Genomic DNA, 25119 nt, shown 5'->3' on the forward strand with positions numbered 1-25119 from the left:
TTCGAGGAATCAATCAGTCGGCACTTAATATATTCGTGGAAATATTGAATGGCGAGCGCAGGTGCGTTCAAACTGCAGCCGGTTCGTCAGTGTCAGTGAATATCGTCGGATCTAGCCGCGTCTAGGTGTAGGCTCGTTAAACGCTCAAACACGTTTGAGTATGCGTGTGACACTATTCCAATACGTCGACGAGAGTCTATCCTCTTCTACCTTCTCTTCCATTTCCTCCTCCTCTCCTCTTCCTCCTTGAGGAAGTTCCTCGTTCTTCTAACAGTTAAACTTCAGCAAACAAAACTTTCTCGAGAATTTTTTATGTCGACGTCAGAAAATTTACAAATAACTTCTTCCTCTTCTTCTACTTCTTCTTCTTCTTCATTTATAATTCGTAATACAACAATAAAATGAGCTTGGATTTGTATCTATAAAGCAACAAAAAAAGAATCGAGTAACAATCGTCCTATTTGAGCCCTTGTTACTTTGGCATACACTTTGTGCACAAAGTCAGTAGGAACCTGTTCTCGTTTGTTGAAAATTGGATTTAAACCGCTGGCGAATCGTGTCGACGATCACGAGAGTGGAAAAGAAGAAAAGAGAGAGACAAAGAAAGAGAAAGAGAGAGAGAGAGAGAGAGAGAGAGAGAGAGAGAGAGAAAGTCGAAACATTCAAACGGTATTTACCAGGCTGATACCGGAAGGTACCAAACAAAGGAAGTGAAGCATAACTCTCTCTCTCTTTTTCTTTCTCTCTCTCTCTCTCTCTCTCTCTCTCTCTCTCTCTCTCTCTCTCTTTCTCTCTGTCGTGACTCTTGATTCTCTTTGAGCCACGGAAGCTGCCCACAACACCTGACTGACTCGACGGACGCATATACGGCAGGTTCAGCCGACAGCAGCACCGACTGTGGGGTGCAGAGGTTGCCGAGGGGTTGACTGGGTCGAAAGAGAAAGAGGGAGAGAGAGAGAGAGAGAGAAAGAGAGAAAAGGAAGGAAAGGAAAGAGGTAGAGAGGCGAAGAAGAGGACGGAGAGAGAGAAAGATTAATAATATAGGAAAGCCAAAGCCATGCCACCCTCCAACAAGCTTTCCTCTGCCTCTCTCTTCTGTTGCCAACAGTTAATCGATATAATACTTTGGTATAACACGCTAACGCCAACCCGCGTGTGTCTCGCTCACTTACGTTTACTCTTGCAGACGTACACAAACGTACACATAAACGCATATATACGCACACACATACGGGTACACATTTGTACATACACGCAAACGTATATATATATATATATATATATATATATATATATATATATACACATGTAAGTATACATATATACGCACATATGGACGTATTCAGACATAAAAGACATTTTCTAAATACCTACGATCGATTCAAGGATTAAAAGCTGTATTTCTCGTATCATTTTATGAGCAAACTAAAAAAATGTCTATCTGTTACATTGAAATTGTTTTTCCCCTTTCGGGAAATAACGTTATCGGGTTTGAAAAATATTTTGGAATAGTTTTTTAAAGACCTTTGAGTATTTTTTTTAACTTTTTTCTTTTTTTTTTTTTTTCTTTTTCAAAATAAATTTTAAACGTTAATATATATTTTTTATATCTGAAAAATAAGATGGAACGTTCATTAAAATATGGAATTTTCCACATTTCTCGAAATTTGGTGACTTTTAATCGAACTCCCGAGCTCATTACGAGAGCTCGTTAACGGCAGTTCGACTACTAGCTAAGCGCATGTGTACTTGACGCGTTTCTTGCGGTTCGTTATTAAGTTAGTCAATTTTAATAACGCTTTATACGTGCACAAAGATAAAGTGAAATAAAAGTAACTAAATATCATTACGATTTAATTCATACTATTATCGACCATGTACTAATTAAATTACATCATTTATACTCTCAAGATATTATTGAATATATTTATCGACCTTTCACGTTATCTTTCATCAAAGAAAGAAAGAAAAAGAAAGAAAAAGAAAGAAAAAGAAAGATAGAGAGAGGGAGAGAAAGAGAGAGAAAGAGAGAGAGAGAGAAAGAGAGATAGGAAAAGATTCTACAAATTTTCTCTATAACCAAACATTCTCATTAACCAAAATAAGCAATATACATATGCTTCGAGGAACGTAATAACTTGCAAAAGAATGCATTTGACAGTTTTTCTCTTATCTTTCTTTCTTTCTATTTTTTTTCTTGTTCTTTCATTTTTTTCTGAAGAAAACCATAAGTTCCCAAGAATTCTTTTACTGCAGTTTATTTTTTGCCTTCGGGGCAATTTTCTGATTCTCTCTGTCTCTCTCTTTTTCTTTTGCTCTACCATCAGTTCATTTTCTGTCTCCCTTCTCTTTTTCTTTCTCTTTATCTCTCTCTCTCTCTCTCTCTCTCTTCCGCGATGTCAGGAGACACGTGCGTGTGCGCGCGCAAACGCCTACGGACATGATTTTTCGGCCTTTGCTTATCGTTCATCTTATCTTATTTACTCTTCCCTCTCTCTCTCTCTCTCTCTCTCTTCCTTTTCTTATTTTCCATCTTTTTCTTTATTTATCTCGCAAAAACTTTATTTACTTTTATATCGATAGAAGAATATATGTATATATATATATATATATATATTAGGAGGACCGGAAAGTAATGTCGTTTCTGCGCATGTCGATATTTGATTGTGATTAAAAATAAAAATTTGTTAAAAATTTATTTATTAATTTAATTTAAGAAAGCGACATTTCTTTCCAATCCTCCTAATACATATATACGTACATATATATATATATATATATATATATATATATTATATATATATATATATAATATATATATATATATATATATATTATATATATATATATATAAAAAGAAAAAGAAATTTCTCACCTGTGCTTCGATCGGCGCGATTTCCGAGTCAGTTTTGAAGTTTTCAAGAAATCCAGCAATTCTTTCCAAGATCAAATAGAAAGCAAAAAACAAAAACAAAAAATAAAAGATAAAAAAAAATAATAATCACTAATTCGAGTAATTGTTAATCACTTGAATATCATCGGACAGTCAGATTATCTCACCGATGTACTTCATAATGCACTTAATTTATGTATTTATTTTTTCTTTTCTTTGAAATAGCACTAACCAGTCTCAAATTTAATTTCGAGAATAGAAATAGCAAATAACCCAGTTCTTTTTTTTTTTTTTCAATCGTAAAAGATAATACCCTAGATATTAAACTCGATAAAATCAATATATAATATTATATATCCATGAAAAATTAGAAAATAATCTTTTTTTTTTTGTCGGGAATATATATATATTTATCTTTCTATTTCTATTTCTATTTCGACGATTAAAATTTCATTTGAATATGAAAACACGAACGAATAAGACAAAAGGTGATGCGCGCACGGCTGTCGGTAGCCGACTGAGTGTCTCCGCGGGTGAACTGAAAGGACGAAGTGGTGGCGGCAAAGGAAGAGGAGGGAAGGATTGCGGCGGAGTGAGGGTGTGATGGAGGGAGGCTGAAGAAGAAGAGAAAGAGATGGTTTGCCAGCAGGGAACCTCCGGCTGGTCTTAACCTGCGGTACACATTTCTTCTTCTTCTTTTGCTTTTTTTCACTCCTCTCTTCTCCTCTTCCTTTTCATCCTCTTCTTCTTCTTCTTTTCTTCTTCTTCTTCTTCTTCTTCTTCTTCTTCTTCTTCTTCTTCTTCTTTAGCTTCCAGACATACTATGTCGCGTAGGGGGAACTCGTTGTACCGAAATAGTGATAGAAATTCTCACCGAGCAGTCCGCACCGCTTTGATTTACGTTCCTGGACTTCCTTTCATTTAGTTGGATTATGATTATGATTATCGTCGATCTGAAACTTGGTTTTTAAAGTGGATTAATTGAGGATTGATATTCTCATAAACTTTTTCCTATTTGAAAATGAATAAAACTCCGAAAGAATTTTATTCGATTTAACAAGCGATTGTCATTATTGATTAATACGGACAATTTGTTTTTATTTTTGTTTTTTTTGGATTATTATTATGATTATGGTCGTTTTTTTAAAGAAGATTTAGTTTTTACAAAAGATTGATCGAAAATTGTTTTTCTTATAAATGAATCTTTTGCAATTTGAAAAAAAGAATAAGAATGAAAACAAAATCGAAAGAATTTCATTTGGCCGAATAAACGATCATTAACATTAACAAATATTTCATTTGAGTAAATTATAATTATGATTATGATTATGATAACTATTTTGGGATATGATTCTCAACGAAAATTTATCGAAGTTCGTTTTCCTCCTGTGAATAGATAAATTTTATTGTAATTCGAAATATACAATTTTCTAATTTGATAATAATTTAATAATTTAATAATTTATTTCTAATTACCATGAAAAATATTGAAACTAATAAACGTGTTCTTTTTTGTAAAATAATTAATTTTCTTCTACTTTTTTTTTTTTTTTTTTTTTTTTAACATACGTCGAAAAGCTTTCAAGTTGAACAATCAGAGATCGCGAGAGTTTTCGACTGGAAACTGGTAGATGCTGCTGCGCTCGAGGTTTCAGTACAATAGCGTGTAACGCTTGGGACAAGAACAGGTGGATTCTGTGTACTGTGAATGAAACACACGAAGTGTTTCTGAATTAGACGTCAGCTTGACTAGGTATGTAATTTTATAATGGTTCGCACATTTTTCTCTATTTTATTTCTTTCTCATATAGCTATACGTGTGTATGTATATATATATATATATATATATATATATATATATATATATATATATATGCACGTCAATTCGAAAATATCCTATCAAGCATACACATAATGAATATCTATGTTCCAAAAATATTTAAACCCTTTGAAAAGATTTTTTAAAACATTCTACAAAGAAACAAATCCAATGCTGAAAATTCAAATCTGTCACTTTTCAACGAAAACAAAACATCTGATAAGGCTACAACATTGATTTATTAACTATAACAAGATCATAAAATTGTACAAATCATCGTAACTTTTGAATTGCAATAGAATGTTATATTAAAAGAGGTCATATTTCACGAAAAAACAATATCACATTCTTTATATTCGTATCATTGAAAAATTAAAAAAAAAAAAGAAAAAATACCATGTGATCTCATTGACCCTTACATTTCTTATTCTACTAGGTCATGGTACGATATAAACTTCAAAAAGATTTCTTTCTTTTTTTCTTTCTTTTTCTTTTTCTTTTCAATAAGACAATATCATTGGGGAAAAGTAAAGGTCGTGGAAAACAAACTCGTGACTTCATCCTTATTTTTTCTTTCCTCTTTCATTTTTTCTTTCTTTCTTTCTTTCATTCTCTTCAGTTATCGGAAGTGATAAGGAAAGGATCCAAGGGCGCGATCGACGACGTTCTCGGCACCCTTCGGATGACGCGCGAGAGATGGTCAAAATATAGGCGCGCACACGGCCTCCTATACGCGGATATTGTAAACGGGCCAGTGTGTTCCTGACGTGTCGATATATTCTCGCGAAGAAAAGCCCTGCTGTTGAAGCTGAGAAATAGCTTGCTTTCACCACCCTCCCAATCTCTCTCCTTCCCTCTCTGTCTCTTTCTGTCTTTCTCTCTCTCTCTCTCTCTCTCGCTCCCTCTCTCTCTCTCTCTCTCTTTCTCTCTCTTTCTCTGTCTGTCTATCTCTCTATCTCTCTTTTACTCATACTCCTTCTACCCTTCCAACTCACCCAATCCTCCATACTTACCTCTATCCCAGCATCCAGGCTCACCTCGCGAGAGGGCACACATTCACCTTTGTCTATCTCTCTCTCTCTATACCTCTCTCTTTCTCTCTGTCTCTGTCTCTGTCTCTCTCTGTCTCTCTCTCTCTCTCTTTCTCTCTCTCACTCTCTTACACTCTTGATCTTTGTCTCGCATTCCAACACTCCTTCCGTTAGTTTTCCCCTACGAAGAACCATCGTTATCCTTTGGAAATGTGACTACTGACGAGAATGTGAGTTTGGCGTTATGCGAACATTTGTATAGTTATTGTTTGTATATTGCGATTTAGAGTATGATTATTATGCGTTATCATGGATTTCTTTTATTTTTGTTTAACTTTCGATTATTCAATTTTTCTTACATTTTTTACCTAAAAACAATTATATATATTGGATTCCTCAATAAGTAATTATGAAATTTTTATTAAACAGAAAAAAAAATACTAATATTGTTAATATAGATATTATTATTAAATGAATAATCCAATATAATTTGAAACTTATATGTATGATATAAGTTATATTAGTATATAACTATATTATATTAAATATGAATATTGTATAATATATTAAATATATTAAATCACTCAATTACACACTTTTAAATAATTAAATATATTGTACTACATAATATATTATACTAAATATAGCATATTCATACTATACTAAATATAACTAATTTATTAGCAATAAATAAACTTAATGTAATAAAATTTAAAGTTAGATGGCGTTATAGAACTAAAATTTTTATAGATGAAGAACTTATAATTTCATTAATTCGGGAAATATTGGTGGTATCTATGCGAGTATTGTTGGTACCGTGAGGGCACGTTCCTCGAGATCGTCGCACATTCCTCCATCGAGCTCTCCTTCTATGTATTCAGTTGGTCGTACGCGCGCGCGCGCGCACGCCCGGCCCTGTCCCATTGTTGTACGTATTATTAGCACTTCGTCACGCTCCTGTCATAGCCATACGCACACTCGTAGATACCAAGCTAGATTCCAAATTCTCGCTTCTCGATTCTCGATTTTCTCGTTTACGAGCCCACCGATCTTCTTTTCTTTCGTTCTTCTTTTTTCTTTTTTCATATATACGTATATGTATGCCTACACATACGCGCACGTGTGCGCACGCACACGTGACACACATACATACACATCTTCTTTTTCCAATCTTGAGTTTTTTTTATCAAAAGCAAAATAAAAAAATATATATATATATTGTAATAAAAAAAGATTATTATATTTGGTATTATATTATGTTGGATGATTATAAATTAAAAGTCAGTTGAATATGTCTTTCATTGAGAGCAATAGAAAAAAATATATATATACATAATTTTTTTATGTCCATCCATATATAAATTATCTATAAAAATAAAAATAAAATGTTATAGTTATCATTATCTTTACATTTATCTTCCTCGTTGCAATTGTTATAATTGTTAGTTATAGTTATTTTTAGTTGTTTTGTAGTTGTCTATGGTTATTTATATAGTTTGTAATAGTTGTTATTGTTATTACTATTACTATCTACTACTACCTACTATCACTTATCGTTACCTGCTACCATCTGCGGCCTGGTATCATTTGCCATTACCCGCAGTTACTATTACTGCTATTGCTGCTATTGCTGTTACTTCTGCTGCTATTGCTACTATTACCGCTATTGCTGTTACTTCTGCTGCTACTACTACTATTGCTGCTACTGCTGTTGCTATTACTACTATTGCTGCTATTGCTGCTACTGCTGCTGCTATTACTCGTACTATTATTATTACTACTACTGCTGCTGGTACTATAGCTCGTACTATTATTATTACTACTACTGCTGTTGGTACTATAGCTCGTACTATTATTACTACTACTGCTGCTGGTACTATTGCTCCTACTATTATTACTACTACTGCTGCTGGTACTATTGCTCCTACTATTACTACTACTACTACTACTACTACTACTACTACTACTACTACTACTACTATTACTACTACTACTACTACTACTACTACTACTACTACTACTATTACTACTACTACTACTACTACTACTACTACTACTACTACTACTACTACTATTACTACTATTACTACTATTACTACTACATATGTAGACATATATATATGTACCTCGCAAATTCAAATCAATCAGAAATGTGTGTATATATATACTAATAACGAAGCGCGAATTAGTCCAGAAACTAATCAAAGTTTTGGTTAGGAGCTCTATTTGTCGGCAATGTCGAAGAGAAAGAGAGAGAGAGAGAAGATTCAGTTCATTTACACGACACAATCGTGACTTCTCGTTGTGAAACGTATAGACAATCTTCTTGGCTTCCGTCTTCCGAAATTATATGCTTTGAACTTTCGATTAAATACAACTTGTCTATATACTTTTATTATCGATTTACGACTCACTTGGTTGTAATTCTCAACAATGGTAAATTTCTAATTTCTTAATTCGTTCGAATTATATCAACACCCTCGATTATATATATATATATATATATATATATATATATATATAAATATATATATATATATATATATATATATATATATAAATTTTTCTTTTAACATAAAAATATTAAATCTCAGTGTTAAGTATATCTTATCGTATTAAATGATTTTTCCTATTCGAAAATGATTTCATACGATTGATCAATACGAAATAGTTGTCGGAATATAAACTCTGCCGTAGAAAAAAAAAACAAAAAAAAAATCAAATCGATGTATTTTACCGGGATTTTCATCATACATCATCGAGATCATCGATGTTAACGAGACCGACCGATTCCTGGCTAATTCCAATTTATTTGGTCGCTTCTCGTCGTAACTTTCGCCCGTTGATGGCGTCAATCGCAGGAGAATCCCAATGGCCGTTTTACATGGTCAACTCGGGATCGAATGTACTGCTAATTTACGACTTATCGGTGATAGTAGGTGTAATTTTCACGAGTGCGAAAATTACAACGTCGGTGGCCACGGTGTACAGCATCCCTACCTTCTCTCTTTCTATCTCTCTTTCTCTCTACCTCCCTCCCTCTCCCCTTCAACCCCCTTCTCTCTCTTTCTCTCTCTCTCTCTCTCTCTGAAAGTGACGCGAAATCGTGCTCTCGGCACGAGCTTGTACCGGGATGTCGATACCACGAGGAGCGGATGTCAATAGCACGAAGTCACTCCTATCGTGAGCAAAAGAGAGAGAGAGAGGGGGCAGGGGAAGGGAAAGAGAGAAAGAGCATATCAGTTGATTTTGCAGCGCTTTTACGGATATCTCGCTTTTGTACTCGCATAAATCGTCATCGGCACCCCAGCAACTCACTAAGAAATTCGGCCGATCTATCTTAGGAACACACCTTTCTTGTCTCCGAAATTGAATTTCTCTTCTGTGACCATTTAATGATTATCTTTGAACTATTAACATACCAATATAAGATAATAAATGAAATAATAATAATAATAATAATAATAATAATAATAATAATAATAATAATAATAATAATATCATTAAAATCTAATTTTATCGATTGAACTTTGGATTGAATCTGAAAAATTGTATAATTAAAAAAAATGTTATAATTAAAAAAATCTAATATTTCATCGAACTAATAAAAAAAATCTAATAGAAGATTAATAATATTATATAGAAAAGATATAAGAGAGATAATCTTAACAACGAAGAAATATCCATTTTCACCTCGTCAAGCTAACACCTTCCTGCAAGTTCGCAACAAATAAACATTTGGTCCTTAAATCTTTTCATTTTCTTTTTCTTTCTATCTCTCTTTATTTTTTTCTTTCTCTCTTTTTATCTGATCCTAAGATTGAAATTTTCTGTAATCGTGTAATCATTCAATGATTATCTCTCTTTCTTTGTTTCTCTCTTCTTACTTGTCCCTAAAATTGAAATTTTCTGTAATCATGTAAAGACTGCATCTCTTTCCCTTTCTCTCTCTCTCTCTCTCTCTCTCTCTCTCTCTCTCTCTCTCTCTCTCTTTCTTGTTCTACTACTTACTAATATAATATATTAAACATAATATGATAAAAGAGAAGAATATGCTAAATAGAATATTTTAATATGCTAATATAAAATATGGTAAAAAAATAATGATAATAATAATTCTATAAAAATTGAATGTTTTACTTAAACTCAACAAATCTCATTAAACTTAATAAATCTTATAATGCAATTTCTTTTTTTTTCCTTATCTTTTCGAAATAACACGATTAATAATATTAAATCGAAAAGATGAGAAAGATAATCATAATAACGAAGAAATATATCTATAACATACATATGTATATAACATTTTCATATCATCATGCAACCAATCCGTAAGTTTGCAGCAAACAAGGAAACAACCTCGTGGTCTCCTCGAAGCATTTCTCTTTCTCTTCTATTTATCTCTCTTCCTGTCTGTCTCTTTCTCAGTAGAAGCTCAGTAGTGACTCGGCTCTACAGTTAAAACCTCGTCGACGACTTCTTTAGCCGGACTGTGAAGCACTTGGAAAAGTTCAATCCGGAGTGCTGCTGGTGACACTCTCCATCGAGTTAACGGGCGTGCTCGAAGCGAGCTCTTGTATTACTTTGCATCGCCGGTAAACGCTCGAGCTTCTGCCCCTCTGTTTCTCTACGTATACATAACGCACACGCACTAACACGTGAATACACACACTTTTATCTATGCATACAAAACTTATTCTCTCTCTTTCTCTTTCTCTTTTTCTTTCTCCCTCTTTACTTCTCTGTCTTATCGCAAGCAACGACGTTACGTCACACTATTTGATTTTTTCGTTTACGATCATGCCTGCTCTTTTGTCAGAGAAACTCAAAGAGCCTTCTTTAACGATTCGATCACTCATTTTCGTTTTGATTTTCTCAAAGATATTATGCTTTAAATATCTATTTATATTACGTTGGCTAACAAGTAATTTACCAATAATACAATAATATAATAATTATATGATAATAATAATAATAATATAAAATATAATTACATTCTATGATACTGTTAATTTATAGAATACAAGGTTTACGTAGTGAAAGATAATAATATCACCTGTCTACTATCACCTATCTCTTTATCGCAAATAGTCGCCAAATTTTACCACTTGTCGTTGAATGTCGCCAAATGTTGTCAAATGTGGCTAATGTCGCCGGACGTTGCCACTTGTTGTTACTTGTCGCCACTTATTGCCACTTGCCGGCGAATGTCGTTACTTGTCGCCACTTTTCACCGATTGTCTTCACTTGTCGCCGTTTGTCGCCGATTGTCGCCGATTGTCGCCGATTGTCGCCGTTTATCATCGATTGTCATTGAATGTTGCCGATTGTCATCGAATCTCAGAGATTGGCGGTCACATGATTGGTGATCCCCACGTTCACCATCATTAGCTGTGCTCCAAGATTTTAGGATCAGACCAAGGATTTGACATATTAAATACTGTTTCTTCTTTTCGTGAAAAATAAATTTCATATAATGGCATCTCTTGAAATCTGCAGTGAAAGACACGAATTTACCACTTCCAATGCTAATTTTCATATACACTTAATATATTATATATTATATATTACATTAATAAAAATCAAACATGAGTTCATTCTCGCACTATTTTTACGGTAGAACTGCTAGCGCTATTTTTTTCTTCTATAGGATAATTCACTTTATATCATAACCAATACTATCACTACTAATATAATAATAATAATAATAATAATAATAATAATAATAATAATAATAATAATAATAATAATAATAATAATAATAATAATAAAAGAAGTAGAAGAAATACATACTTAAATATTATATACATTATATATGATGCCAGTGAGTTACAATAAAAAAAAAAAAAGAAAGAATACATTTAAACGAACAAAGTATAATCTAGCCAATCTATATTCATTAGTGACTCTCAAAAATCTACCTTCGCTTTCGAATACATTCCATGTTTTTATATGCGAACTCATTTTATTTCAGAAACATGGAAAAAACAACGAAAGGGTCTTAACTAATACCAATTTTTCAAAGACTTATTAAATTTCCAAAAAATAATGTTTAGATGAAATATTTCTGAATATTTGTTTTGCTTTGCTTTGCCTTGATATGATGAACCTGTTATAACTTACACAAACTTATACACTGATTTAATAGGCGCATAATGAAGATAATGTCCTCTTATTGCACTTAAAGTTTATAGTTTGTTCATACCTGTCGTTAAAATTACACACGCTTCGAACAAACAGCCTTAAGATTCATGTCTACATTCAAATTCTTAATTATTAAGCATAAGCTACAATTAATACCAAAGTTTATCCTTTCACTAAGAAATTTTATGCTGAAACTAACATCCACCATTTCCATACTAACATTCATATTCATGTTATCATTCACATTTAATCTATTCTTGGTTGGTGCTCTTCATCAAGGGCGTTACCATTCGGATCATTAAAACTAAGGTTCCCAGCACGTCAAGGTGGTAAACTATTGGAAAGGGGGTCACACGCCCCCCCCCCTATTAATCGATCCGTTCCCCCACTACTTATTTAAGTTTACTTGCCACCACTCCAGCAGACTACCCATAAATAGACAGAAACAAAAGCCAAGCAGCTCACAAGGCATGGCGATGTCAAATAGTGGGGGTCTCTTCTCCCACTTTACTGGGAAAGGTGGTGCGGGCTACATGTGTCCTGTTGACCGCCAATTGTTCACCTTTGATTTTTATTTTATCTGGTTATTTAATTCCCTGGATTTTCCTAAAATCAACATCTAACTAAATCACTTGCTCACATCCTACAACGATAAATTTCACTTCCATTTCGTCAATATCACTTGTCAATTTTCAAAATGAAATTAACAAAATGAAATATACAAAGAGTTATTCGTTTAATAGTATAGAATATTTATTTAATAATAATAATAATAATAATAATAATAATAATAATAATAATAATAATAATAATAATAATAATAATAATAATAATAATAATAATAATAATATAATTATAGTATATAATATTATTATTATGTATTGTTATAATATTACAATATTAAACATATATGTATAACATACAAACATATATTTAAATATATATACAGTTATAATATTATTATTATATTTTGTGTTATAATACTATAATAATATCCTTCATATGCTTATCATATTTTGTTAGATGTCACGAAATTTCACGAAGATTCAAAGATTCGTAAAGTTTGAGATTATATGTGATAAAAGGTCACGTGTAAGTAATCATATGGGAAAGTACGCAGGGCAAGAAAAGAGAAAAGAGGAAAGATTTAAGCAATACATTTGGGAAAAAGGAAAGCTGGCTAAATTCGTGTTAGGATAAAGCACGGAAACAGCTGTTTAAGCTTATCCAGTTCACCTGTTCCATTCAATACCCAGTTTCGTCCTTGCAACACAATCTGCCCTACGATATATATTTTTATGCCGAAGAACGTTCCTCCTGTTGACACGTTGAATAATATACCAAGTTATCTAATTATCGTAGAATAAACAATAATTCTTTTATCCTTGATCATTGATCGAGGATACACAATTAGAATTGGGGGAAAAGAAAAGTAAAATTTCATTTATAATAATTATTTCTTTTTCCAAAGTATTTTTCTTTTCTTTTTTTTTTTTTATGAAGGAATATTTATATATGACAAAAAGAAGATGGCGTCGTTATTATCTAAGAGAGTCTATTTAATCATCGTGCAATGAACAATAACTCTCTAATGTTGCTGTCTTCTACTTTTACAAAGATGCGAAATTAAAATTGATTAAAAAAAAAGAAACAGAAAAGAATTCAAGATCAATTTATCTCATGTAACAATAAATGACTTTCACTTAGAAGAACGTCTAATGAACTCTGACGGTGTGTATATACGCGTCAATAAACTAAATGAAATGTAATTGACATAAATTCAAATTTACGAATACCAAAAACGAACAATAATTTATATATTAATAAAAAAGAGGATGGTGTCGTCTCGCGCGGATAAACATACATATGAGATTTGATTTTCATCGTAAAATTGGATTTCTGTGTAGTAGAACGAGCCACGTTCGTTTAACATTTTATTTCCAAATGTCCAAAAGAACGCTGGGGAAAAAAAAGAGGGTCGAAACAGAAGAGATAGAAAACAGCTGAGACGCAGCTGGTTTGTGGCATCGCGACGACTCATGTCTTTCTGTGACGACGGGAGCGTCGCACTCCTGAATACACACGTATATATATATATGTGTATGTGTGTAAAAGGAGTACACAGATGTGCTCAACACGCTGGATGTTGCTTTTTATACGATTGCTATTATCGGAAATAGAAAATAGAAATAGAATGGATTTCGAAAAACTATTTTCTTCTATTTAATTAATAATGAAAATAAAGAAAAAATTACTATTCTATTTTTAATTGAATATTATAATATTAAAATAATTTTTGTAAAATTTAATCAGATTTGATGCACTATTTCATTATCGATAACAACAATTTCTATATTTACCATTTTATCTATAATGTGTAATGTTTTATAATAACTCGATCGGTAACTTAAAATTTTATCATAATTCTATATTAACAACACAATCGGTAATGTCATAACCAATGTCGATAAAGATGACTTTTTGATGTTTCCTTATTATGTTGCAAAATATAACGTAATCCTTTATTAATCTTATATTAAGTTATTAACATAATTAAAATGAGAAATTGAATAACAATTAGATAAAATTTATTACATATTGCATTGTTTATTAATAAAATTAATATTGCATTGATAGGAGATTTTTATCGTTAAAGATATATATACATATTATTCTATTTCATATAATTGTAAAATTCCTGTTAATAAATACTAAACATGAGAATTTGTTTTACGAGGGAAAAAATTTTTGGCCCTAAAAATTTTAAATATTTCAATTCATTTGGAGCTAGTGTATTTAGTAACTGCTTTGGTACCTTCGCTAACAGCATGTTTGGAAAGCTCACCAGGAAGCAATAATCGTACAGCAGTCTTTATTTCCCGAGATGTAATAGTCGAACGTTTATTATAGTGAGCCAATCTTGATGCTTCCGTAGCAATACGTTCAAAAACCTCATTAATAAAACTATTCATAATACTCATAGCTTTACTGGAAATTCCAGTATCCGGATGTACTTGTTTCAATACTTTGTAAATATAAATCGCATAACTTTCCTTCCTATTTCTTTTTTTCTTCTTATCGGTCTTACTGATATTTTTTTTAACCTTACCACTGGTTTTCTTTAAAGGTTTATCATTGATTTTTGGTGGAATGTTAATTGGCGGCATAATTGAAAATATTTTCTTCGTTGTAATCACAGACATTATGTTATGCGAAAGGATTCAACTGAAATAAGGCATACAATCGTTGCGCGCTTTTTTATATATATATATCCAACAGTTCTAGTAACGAACCAATCAAAACGTAACATTCATTTGGCGCGATCCTATTGGTACTCTTTAAGGATAGGGGGATATAAATAACTGTGCTCAATTATTTTCCCATCATTTCTGATCCAACTCGAGTGCTCGAAGGTTGTATTTGTGTTTTATTTCTAAGAAGCTTAAAAATGTCTGGACGTGGAAAGGGCGGAAAAGTGAAAGGAAAAACAAAGTCCCGCTCGAATAGAGCTGGATTACAATTTCCAGTTGGTCGTATTCATCGATTGTTACGAAAAGGTAATTACGCTGAACGCGTCGGTGCTGGAGCACCAGTTTACTTGGCTGCCGTAATGGAGTATCTTGCTGCTGAAGTTTTGGAATTGGCTGGTAATGCCGCTCGTGATAATAAAAAAACCAGAATTATTCCAAGACATTTGCAATTGGCAATTCGTAATGACGAAGAATTGAATAAATTGTTATCTGGTGTGACGATCGCTCAAGGAGGAGTTTTACCAAATATCCAAGCTGTTTTATTGCCCAAAAAGACAGAGAAGAAAGCATAATTAATAATTGCCGAATGAGAACGATCATTTTCAAGGATACAATAATTAATGTTTCATGCCTCACAAATATTTCTAAATACATGTACGAATAAAATGTTTTGATTGATTTATGAAATATTTTTGGCGGGACGTTCATATAAAAGGGTAAAGAGGTTAAGTGCATTTAGAAAATTAATATCAAAACTTTACTTTAGAAATATTTACAAGAAAAAAATTAAATGGGACCAAATTTTAAAAGCATCAAATATTTCAAATCTAAAATGTTTAGACAAATATGTTATATTTATTCAAGATTTATATAGCGTTGTCCCAACTTTAATCGTATTAAAAATAAAAAAAGCAATATTATGGTACGTTAAAACATTATTAAATACACTGGAATGAAACATAATTTCTATCTAATTTATTTAAATAAGATCGAGTGACGAAATCGACATAAATAATTATAAGCGTATATATAATATATATATATATATATATATATATATATATATATATATATATATATAACTTCTATGATCTTCGCGTGAATATGATACACAAAGTGTAGATTTTCTATTTATGTATAATTTGTATGTGTTTTACTACTTGTAACCATACACAATCCATACATGTTACTTTGAAAATGATAAATGACTACTTTTCGCTATTTCATATTTGTCCATAGTAAATACTTATATGGCTACTCAATGACTATGTATAATATGTATATATGTATACGTGTAATGTAAAATAATATGCTTTTTTTTTGTTTTGTTTTGTTTTGTTTTGTTTTGTTTTGTTTTATAAAGTACAGTACTGTGAGAGAGTACGATTTACAAGAAATAAATTACATTACAATGCTACTGTTGCGTGATTCTAAATACTGGTCCGATCCTTAGGAAAAACCTACGAAGAACCGAACGTAATTCTGGCTTAAGATCAAAACACATGACTTCGCATAGCAGAGGATAACAACTAGATGCATGTACCGCGAATCGGCTGTCACTCATTTTAAGAATCCTAGTTAAAAGTAAAAGGAGTATAGGTGTCCACGCATCGATGTGTGTCTCATTAGAAAGAGCAAGAAAATATTCTAATGCTTCACAGGCTACTTCGACAAGACGTGTTTCTACTTTAACCCAATCGTTTCTATGAGTCTCATCGCTATACATTTTAAAAAGAATACGAAGCGCACAAGCTAAAGATTGTATCTCCTGATTCAATAAACCTGTTTCGGATTTCATATTGCAATAAAAACCAGATTTCCAAAGAAGTTGGCGTTGTTCGTTATTGGAATTGAAAGTTTTCGCAAAACGATGAGATTTCAATAAACATTCGACCAATTGTAAAAGATGCGTAGTAGTTAACGCGCAATACATTCCTTGTTCTTCCTTCTGTTGATCTCCTCCACCTTGAACACCTAATTCGGAAGGTTTTCCATTGAGCATATCAGCCTGTGCTAAAGCAAGATTCTCTTGATCTTCTTTTCTTGATGTTGCTGGATAAAATACTACATTGTCTATAGTTTGAATCAATTCCAATTGTACCACACATTTGATTAATAAAGCCGAAAATAACTTGTACTTAGCATTTTCGTTATTCGGCGATGGTGGTTTCCAAGTAATTAAAGCTGTTGGTAATGTACTTTCGAATATATCAAGTACGCAACGACATGTATTATCCCAAGTTTCTTCGTCAAACTTAATTCCATTACTAATAACTAAATTCTCCAAACAGTTAGTACCCGATCTAGCAAGCTGTTCATTATCTTGTTGAACGCACCACAGCAATTGAGAATACAATTGACCCAATAAAAGTGGACCTAGTGTATCATAAAATTGAGAGAATACATCGACGATAGCATAAAGAGCGTGATTACATGTCGTTGTCATCCATTCGGCCTTCTGTAAGATTAAAATTGTTAAAAAAAAAAAAAAAAAAAAAAAAAATTGCAATAAGTTGAAATAAAACATTATAATCGAGATTATCTGTACAAACCTCTGTATGCTGTTCTGGAAGTTTCATATTATCAAATATTCGAAAGAGAACTTGAAAGAGATCTTTCCACCAGTGTGGTTTAAATGATGCACCATGAGTTTTGACGACATCAAATAAAACAGTTAGTGCCCGTGTTCTCACATCCAATTTACATCTACTAACAACACATGATAGTTCGAAAAGCAATGGGAACCATCCTCTCACCTGATCATTAAAAAAGACAATATATATTGAAATCAATTTTATAGATCTTAAATAAGATATATAAAATTATTATATTTTTATATACCCATGCTCTGTCTTCTTCCAAAACTATTCCACTATCATCCATCATACCCTCAGCAAATAGATTAGGATTAGCAACGATATAAGATGCACATGATCTCATAAGTCTAATCGCTTCCATGCTAGTGTCCGGAAAAGAAGCATTGCACGCAAATTCACTGAGGCACTTTACGGCATCTTGGAAGGAGTCGACCATAATACTGAAATCTTCAGCATAAAGCTCATCTATAATACAACAAAGATATAATTTGTATTAAAAAATAATATGGCAATATTAGGATGAACAATACAATAAATTAAAAAGAGAACTCACTTATTATTTTTCCAGTCATAGAGAAGGCTAATTCAACTACAGATTCATCACGATCACTGGCTGCATGATGGAAGACACTAAATATATTTTTCCATCCAGATCGTATATTTGGAGCTTGAGAATGAACGATTTGTGCTACACATCGAACAACCATATCTCTGATAACGGGAGATCTATTCTTCTTCATGATATGTTCGAATGGTCTAAGAAAATCTTTTTGGAATCTAAAATTAGCAAATTCGCCTTTCTCTATAAACTTAGTAGCTAACTGTCTTAAAGAATCCACTGCAAAAAATGCTATTTCTTGACGAGGACTGCAACCAACTCTGTCAAAATGATCTCCAAGAACTTGCCATATTCTAGACCATTGAAGCCTTATACGACCCATATTATAATACGATATTTCAACTATTTTTGTCAACGAAAACATTCGGGGTTGCGTAGGATGTGATAATTCTTCTAATGATACTTGACAAAGTGCTTTTACAAATGCCACTATAGCATCTCCGTCCAACCTTGTAGAACCAGTGAATATTCTATCAACAGCCACAACTACACTTTGAGAACTTGTCTCGCCTATGGATTCTTTCACGCTTGCTGTAATGAGAAAGAATATTTTTAATGAAAATTTTTATTCATTGCAAAAAAAAAAAAACGAATACTTACGATCTAGAGAACTTAAATTAAGGCCATTATTTTGATATGAATTATTATGTGCCAAATTAGTAAATAAAGGTGATGGAAAATGAGGCTTTGATGGAGGTCCCAGAAGTTGAGGTCTTACTCCTGTTCCAATAAGCTGAGCGAGTTCTAATTGTGAGATACATTTAACAACATCCAACCACGAACTACCAAGATAATTTCCATCGGTATGAGCAACGGTAATCAATGTTTTTATTGTATCGATGTTCTTCGCTTTCATTTCCGTAATTGGTGAATTTGCCGTTAAAAGTGTAAATCTAGCCAAAGCTTGAACGTATGCATCACGTTCCAACTAAATTGAACAATTAATATCAATTATTTATATCGGCGTTTAATTAATATATTTAAAATGTGTGTGGACATGAGTACTTACTGTCATATGGAAAATACAAGCTATACGAATCGCACATCTGATACCATCCAAACACAAAGATGCTATTTCAGGATCATCACAATCCTGCAAGCCAACGCTAAAAGCAGCTAAAAATGGTGTCCAGGCCATTTTAAACATAGGACGTACATGTTCTAAATGTTTAGCTGTTGTGAATGGTGCTTGAACGTGACTAACAGATTCCATTAAATTTTTTGCTGCAGTAGAAATTACTTCCATTTCCATATTCCATAATAATCTACGCTTTTTTTCACTTGAGATTACTGGTCAAATAAAATTATTATTATTATTATTTTATATATTTATATATGCATATATTATATATGTATATATATTCAACGTTTATATGAATCGATATTATTTTACCTTGTTTCCCAGGACGATTAGGATTTGATTTCATTTTGATTTCGTTACCAGCTATTTCATCATAAATTTTGGATAAATATTCTTCTGGCAGATCTTCGTTATCACTAATGCGGCGATTTAATTTGATATATTGCTCTTTCGTCATTTTGTTCTTTACTTGTGGAGAATGAAGATCGGTTGTAAGCATAATTATAGAAAAACCTAATATATAAGCAGTGTCTGCACTTGTAAATAATCCATTGCTAAAACATAAATATAGGAATATTATATATTATAAGAAATTGTAAAGACAATTTATTTATTACTTACTTTGGATTACATTCACAATATCTACTTGCGAATTTTTCCATTAAACGATCGATCTTTTGTGCTTCGCCAGGAAGTCTAAAACCCTCTAGGAAATATCTGAGAGCTGTAACTAAGTCACGATCCGCAAAATTCATTTGATCTATATAATTGTACATTACTTGATTGTGATTATGATCACCCAGAAAATCACCAATCGCAGTTTTATCAAGTCGTTCATCCATATGAAGCCATCTTGCAACATCTTCTGGGGATGTACCAAGAAGACCATGCTCTTGCAAATATTGCACTCCTTTGCTTGGTTTTCGGTTAAAACTAAATTTTGATTAAACAGTATTATTAAAAGTGTCATCATTTTCCTTCAATGATATTAATATTAGTTATTGTACTTACATGTCAATACCAGCTTCCCAGACTTCTTTTTGCTGTTTTTGTACTTCGTACTGTTCTGGTGAGTCTGGTATTTCCTTATTTCCTACGAGACTAGAGTTTGCAGAAGATAAACTACCAGCACTTCCATAACGTGGTAGAGGCGGTTCAAGAGGTGGATCGGGAGGTTCACTAGGCAATTGTTGATCCGCAGGTACACTTGGATTTACATATAAATCTCTACTCCATTCGACCATACATTTCAAAATTGAGACTAAACATTCAAGACCCCGAATACGCATAGACTTTTCTTGATTCGGAGACGCACCTAATTCCAAAGCTTGACGTCCTTGTGCAATTTTTGACAAGTCATTTACAAGTCTATGCGTGATAAATTAAAAATTATTTTTAATTTGAATATTTTGATAGTATTATGTATAAATAAGTTAATCTTTTACCTTTCGAATAAATTAGCTGCAGAAAGATCACAATCATAGTTTACATATATATCAACAACACTTTGAGCATCTGCACAAATACGAGTTAGAGCATGGATAACCATCCATTTATGTTCAAAGGAACTGCTAGATGTTTCAAGAATATTCATAAAAATTTCTTTGAAAAACACTTCTATTTGCATCTTTAAGTGCACTTTAAAGCGAGCTAAAAGCGCCAAAAATAAAGCTAATGATAATTCAAATACTTCAGGAACAGAAGATACCCCATTTTTAGATAATGCAACGCATAGATATTGTTTTATGGCTATTACAAACATCTCATTTGAGCGCAATACTGGGCCAGCATTTTGTAATATTCCTAAAAGCAACTGTAATGATAGAATCTTCGATCTTAATTCGTGAGATCTAAAAAATCATAATTAAATAATGATTAATAATTGTACGGTGAGTCTTTTAAAAAATCTATAAATATATATATATATATATTATGTTTACTTTGGATCGGGGGTACCATCTGGAAGGGGTTTCATTGAAAGTTTGCAAAGAGCCCTGAATACTAAAAATGCATCTTTCTGTAATACATGAGTAAATTTAGCTGTAACCATATTGTCACTTTCTGCAACTGCTTCATCCGTATTATCTTCTGCAGGCACTTGATCTAAACTGGTCTCTTCAGAAGTTGCCACATTTGCAGTATCTTCTGGCACAACCGAATTAATAACATCATCTAAAATGCTCTTAACTATAACATGTGATTCACAGACATTTTCAGTTGGAACTTCATCATTATTTACAATTTCTGCTTCTGTATCCGCACTTAAAGCAGATGGTTCTTGTTGTTCTGATTCTGTTCTAACATTCTCTTCTTCCTAAAATATAAAATCATTTGAATAATTGATATTCCTTATAACATTACTTATATTTCATAAGAACAAGAATATTTTTCGTTATTAATGTCATGATATATTTTAAATTAAATAAAATTTTCAAGTATATAGAGATTAAATCTTTACTGCCTGAGTTTCCATACGAGCAAATATAACATTGATCATTTGTGTTAGGGTGGCTCGTGCTGTTGTTTGATTTACTAAATTTCTTGATGCCAAATAAACATTGTAAACGGTACGTATTGTAAGAAGAACAGTTCCTTCGTGTACTTCAACATGTTGACTGGTCATAACTGTTAGAAGAGCCTTAATAATTTGTAATTGGACACCTTCATCCGTTTGAGGACCCATAAAACAGCTACATATTGTCTCAACAATGCGTACGATCAACAATTTATTTGGTTCTGTAGAATCTGGTACATTTCCAGTTAAATGACCATATGCTATTAATTTCTGAAGACAGTCCAAAGCAGTGACGACGATTCTTGGTGATTTACTTTGACAAGCCAATTCGAACGGTAGAAAATATTTTTCTGCCGAGATAACATTGGAATCACTTTTGGGTTGTGGGAGAGCATTAGAGGTTGTTTCTTCGCCTTGTACAACGGGTACATCTTTAATTTCATTCCGTAGATCCTCTAAACGATTGCATGAAAATAATAACAAATAAATAATCTAATCAAACAAGATCTATGTAATAAAAGTAAAAAAAAATCAATAGTTTTTTAATACAATCATAAAGAATAAGATAGAAAATGTTATGAGAAATGAATTTACCAAGAGCTGACTCGCAGGATCTTTTTAGCTGAGAGAGATGGGAACGTTTGACGTCCTTGTCAGCTAGGATTTTTTCCAAAGCTCTAACGATAAACATTTCTCTTGTTTTGGAATTATTTTGCATCATCACCAGCCCTCGCGTGGTTAATAAGCGAATTAACACTTAGCCTTTACTAGATCGACATTGAAGCGAACTCCGTGCTTATAACATACGAGGTTAATACAATGAAAATCCACGGATATTCGCATTTTCGTTTTCGTATATACATGCCATATAAGAATTTCTAATGTCGAAATACATATCACTGTATCGACCTTAAAATAACCATTGAAATACACCTGCTTGCATCAAGCGGCGAAAGGGAAATCGAAGTAAAACTGACAGACGACGTGCAGCGCCGACAAATTGACAGCCACATTGAATTTTTCTTACCACTATGATACGTATTAATTAACTATATTTCAAAGTTAAAACTTTCACTTTTGCAAACGTCATCGTATTTTTAAAAACACGTTTTAAACGATTCAAAGTATTTGTATTGATTTTCGTAATATCTTATCGTACCGACATCAAATTTCGAAGCGTAAAAGATAAAAGGATGAAAGCCTTCACGAGGCTTCACGAGCGCTATCTGACGGTCAGGTAAGAAAGCGATATATTGCATATAAAAAAAATAATTAAACAAAACGCAATAGAGAAATGGAAATTTAGTATCGTACAGCGTCAGACAGTAATGTTGGTACCGTTGTTTTCCGTTTTTCTTGTTTGAATTCTCATATGGCGGTATAACATCGCGAACTTTTGATTCAATATTATCACTTATAAATATATTTTAATGTCTTTTAATCATTTTTGAATTAAAATTACTCGATACTCTCGCTTATCGTTTAAATTTAACTTTATTTAATTTATACGGTGTCTCATTATTATGAATTACAATGTCTGAAGATAATAAATTATTTGCAAAGCCTAGAGTGAGATTTAGTCAGACTATTAATGCTAAGGAAAATTCAAAAGATTTATCGAATAAGATAGATAAAATTTTACCCAAAATCATAGATATTGTACCTGTCAAGAGACCTGTTAAAATTTTAAGTTTAGAAAATAAATTGGATAATCTAATTACAACAACAACTAATAATTATAGTGACGATACAATGAAGAAAGAATCAGTAATTTCATGTAACAGTGTACATACATTGTCTCAAAAAGAAAATGATCATTTCTTACAGGATCAATCAATTCATAAGACAGATGATAAAGAATCTTCAATTAATGCACGTAATACAGTAAATATAGAAACTAATAATACAGAACGGACATCTGTAACTTGTAAAAGATCTTCACAAGAGGATGTTCCTGGTATACCTTGTTCAACATTTCCTTCAACCAAAGATAATAATGATCATTGTAAAATTCTTAAACCTAAAAACAGTACAGCGATAAACATATCTAAGGAATCTACAAAGAATAGTCTTGACAAGGGAAAAGAAAATAAGAATTCATGTAAAAAAAAATTACCACAGTTAAGTAAAGATAAAGCAATAGTAAAACCATTGTATTCAAAAACGACAAGTCAAATGAAAAAGAAAACAGATATCACTAAAGTCAATATGCAAAAGTTAAATGTTGCAAAACATAATACAAAAAGTACAAATAAACCATATGCTTCGAGTACTGATAAGCAAATTAAAAAAACTCCTGGTATATCTGCTAAAAATTCACAAAAGAATTTAAGTATAAAATCTAGTACAATAAATGTTATGCCATGTTATAAGTATAATAAAAATTTGATAAAAAGTAAAAGTTCTCCCATTAAAAAATCTGTAGTACGTGATATTGTAGTACCTAATACAAAAGTTTATGTAGAACCAGTTATATCAAAGCAAAAACAAATTGATTTAAATCCACGTCGAATAAATAAAAATACAAATGCAAGATCAAATATTACTTCCAGCGAAAAACTATTATATCCAGAATATAATTCAATCATGTACACTGTTACTAAATTGGATGAAGTTAAGAAAGAAAAAATAGTAACAGATGTTGAACATTTACCTACCATATATAAAGATTTAGTCAATGGAAAGGTAGATCATTATATTTATTAAACAACTTAAAGGGATATAATATCGGTAAATATTCATTTTTTTTTTACAGGTTTCAAGTGCATTAGATTTTCCTATGAATGAAGCTATTTATAAAAATTTAGTAGATTTGTCTATAGACGAGAAACAATTTCCAAATAAAATAATGCGCAGTAGAGATCCACAACCAAGGCAAAGAGATCTTGTACCAAAATTATCAGATTTTTTTGTCCCAGAATCTGTTGACGAATATTATACTCCAATGTTTGTGAAATCAAAAAATTCTGACCTTATAGAAAATTGGAATGCATTTCGAATAAGTGATAAAATATGTGAGTGGAAGGATAACATGGATAATTAATCATGAGAATCAAGTTTTTATAAAGAAATATACATATAACAGAAATAGTATTCTGGTACTTTTTTTTTCAGTAGAATAATTTATAATATTTAAATAAGCAATCATTATTGTATATGCAATGTATGA

The 25119-nt window shown here is 31.9% G+C and overlaps 5 protein-coding genes across 5 annotated transcripts in view; 2 read left to right on the top strand and 3 right to left on the bottom strand.

Moving 5' to 3' along the window:
• The window catches only part of LOC124422141 (protein CBFA2T2), a 29281-nt gene extending 25874 nt beyond the window's left edge, over positions 1–3407 (bottom strand). The window contains exons 1-2 of the mRNA XM_046958189.1: positions 3061–3407; positions 2876–2936 (exon numbers count right to left, since the gene is read on the bottom strand). Coding sequence (XP_046814145.1) covers positions 2876–2936; positions 3061–3073 — 74 coding nt within the window. The 5' untranslated portion in view covers positions 3074–3407. The remainder of the gene's footprint in view (positions 1–2875; positions 2937–3060) is intronic.
• Positions 3408–14384: 10977 nt separating this feature from the next.
• LOC124422367 (histone H2B-like) lies at positions 14385–15133 on the bottom strand. The gene has a single exon (XM_046958733.1). The coding sequence runs from the start codon at positions 15088–15090 to the stop codon at positions 14665–14667; it is 426 nt and encodes a 141-aa protein (XP_046814689.1). The 5' UTR covers positions 15091–15133; the 3' UTR covers positions 14385–14664.
• Positions 15134–15262: 129 nt separating this feature from the next.
• Positions 15263–15816, top strand: LOC124422368 (histone H2A-like). The gene has a single exon (XM_046958735.1). It carries the CDS (start codon positions 15336–15338, stop codon positions 15708–15710), a length of 375 nt encoding a protein of 124 aa, XP_046814691.1. The 5' UTR covers positions 15263–15335; the 3' UTR covers positions 15711–15816.
• A 441-nt stretch (positions 15817–16257) lies between these two features.
• On the bottom strand, positions 16258–23182 carry LOC124422364 (brefeldin A-inhibited guanine nucleotide-exchange protein 2). The gene is made up of 13 exons (XM_046958730.1): positions 22545–23182; positions 21894–22405; positions 21376–21749; positions 20881–21285; positions 20447–20803; positions 20057–20368; positions 19748–19989; positions 19364–19644; positions 18955–19282; positions 18289–18885; positions 17980–18200; positions 17691–17894; positions 16258–17596 (listed from the first exon to the last, which is right to left on the bottom strand). Exons 1-13 carry the CDS (start codon positions 22669–22671, stop codon positions 16553–16555), a joined length of 5004 nt encoding a protein of 1667 aa, XP_046814686.1. The 5' UTR covers positions 22672–23182; the 3' UTR covers positions 16258–16552.
• A 30-nt stretch (positions 23183–23212) lies between these two features.
• LOC124422366 lies at positions 23213–25068 on the top strand. The gene is made up of 2 exons (XM_046958732.1): positions 23213–24635; positions 24706–25068. The coding sequence occupies exons 1-2, from the start codon at positions 23484–23486 to the stop codon at positions 24991–24993; spliced, it is 1440 nt and encodes a 479-aa protein (XP_046814688.1). The 5' UTR covers positions 23213–23483; the 3' UTR covers positions 24994–25068.
• The last annotated feature ends 51 nt before the right edge of the window (positions 25069–25119 follow it).

This window comes from Vespa crabro, chromosome 2 (assembly GCF_910589235.1).
Source record: "Vespa crabro chromosome 2, iyVesCrab1.2, whole genome shotgun sequence".
Classification (NCBI taxonomy): Eukaryota; Metazoa; Arthropoda; class Insecta; order Hymenoptera; family Vespidae; genus Vespa; species Vespa crabro.

Coding starts and splice junctions, on each gene's coding strand:
- LOC124422367 (XM_046958733.1), bottom strand. CDS start 15,090: ATGTCTGTGATTACAACGAAGAAAATATTTTCAATTATGCCGCCAATT.
- LOC124422368 (XM_046958735.1), top strand. CDS start 15,336: ATGTCTGGACGTGGAAAGGGCGGAAAAGTGAAAGGAAAAACAAAGTCC.
- LOC124422364 (XM_046958730.1), bottom strand. CDS start 22,671: ATGATGCAAAATAATTCCAAAACAAGAGAAATGTTTATCGTTAGAGCT. Junction 19,645..19,747: donor TAATCGTCCTGGGAAACAAG/GTAAAATAATAT, acceptor TTATTTGACCAG/TAATCTCAAGTGAAAAAAAG. Junction 18,886..18,954: donor TAATTTAAGTTCTCTAGATC/GTAAGTATTCGT, acceptor TTCTCATTACAG/CAAGCGTGAAAGAATCCATA.
- LOC124422366 (XM_046958732.1), top strand. CDS start 23,484: ATGTCTGAAGATAATAAATTATTTGCAAAGCCTAGAGTGAGATTTAGT. Junction 24,636..24,705: donor AAGATTTAGTCAATGGAAAG/GTAGATCATTAT, acceptor TTTTTTTTACAG/GTTTCAAGTGCATTAGATTT.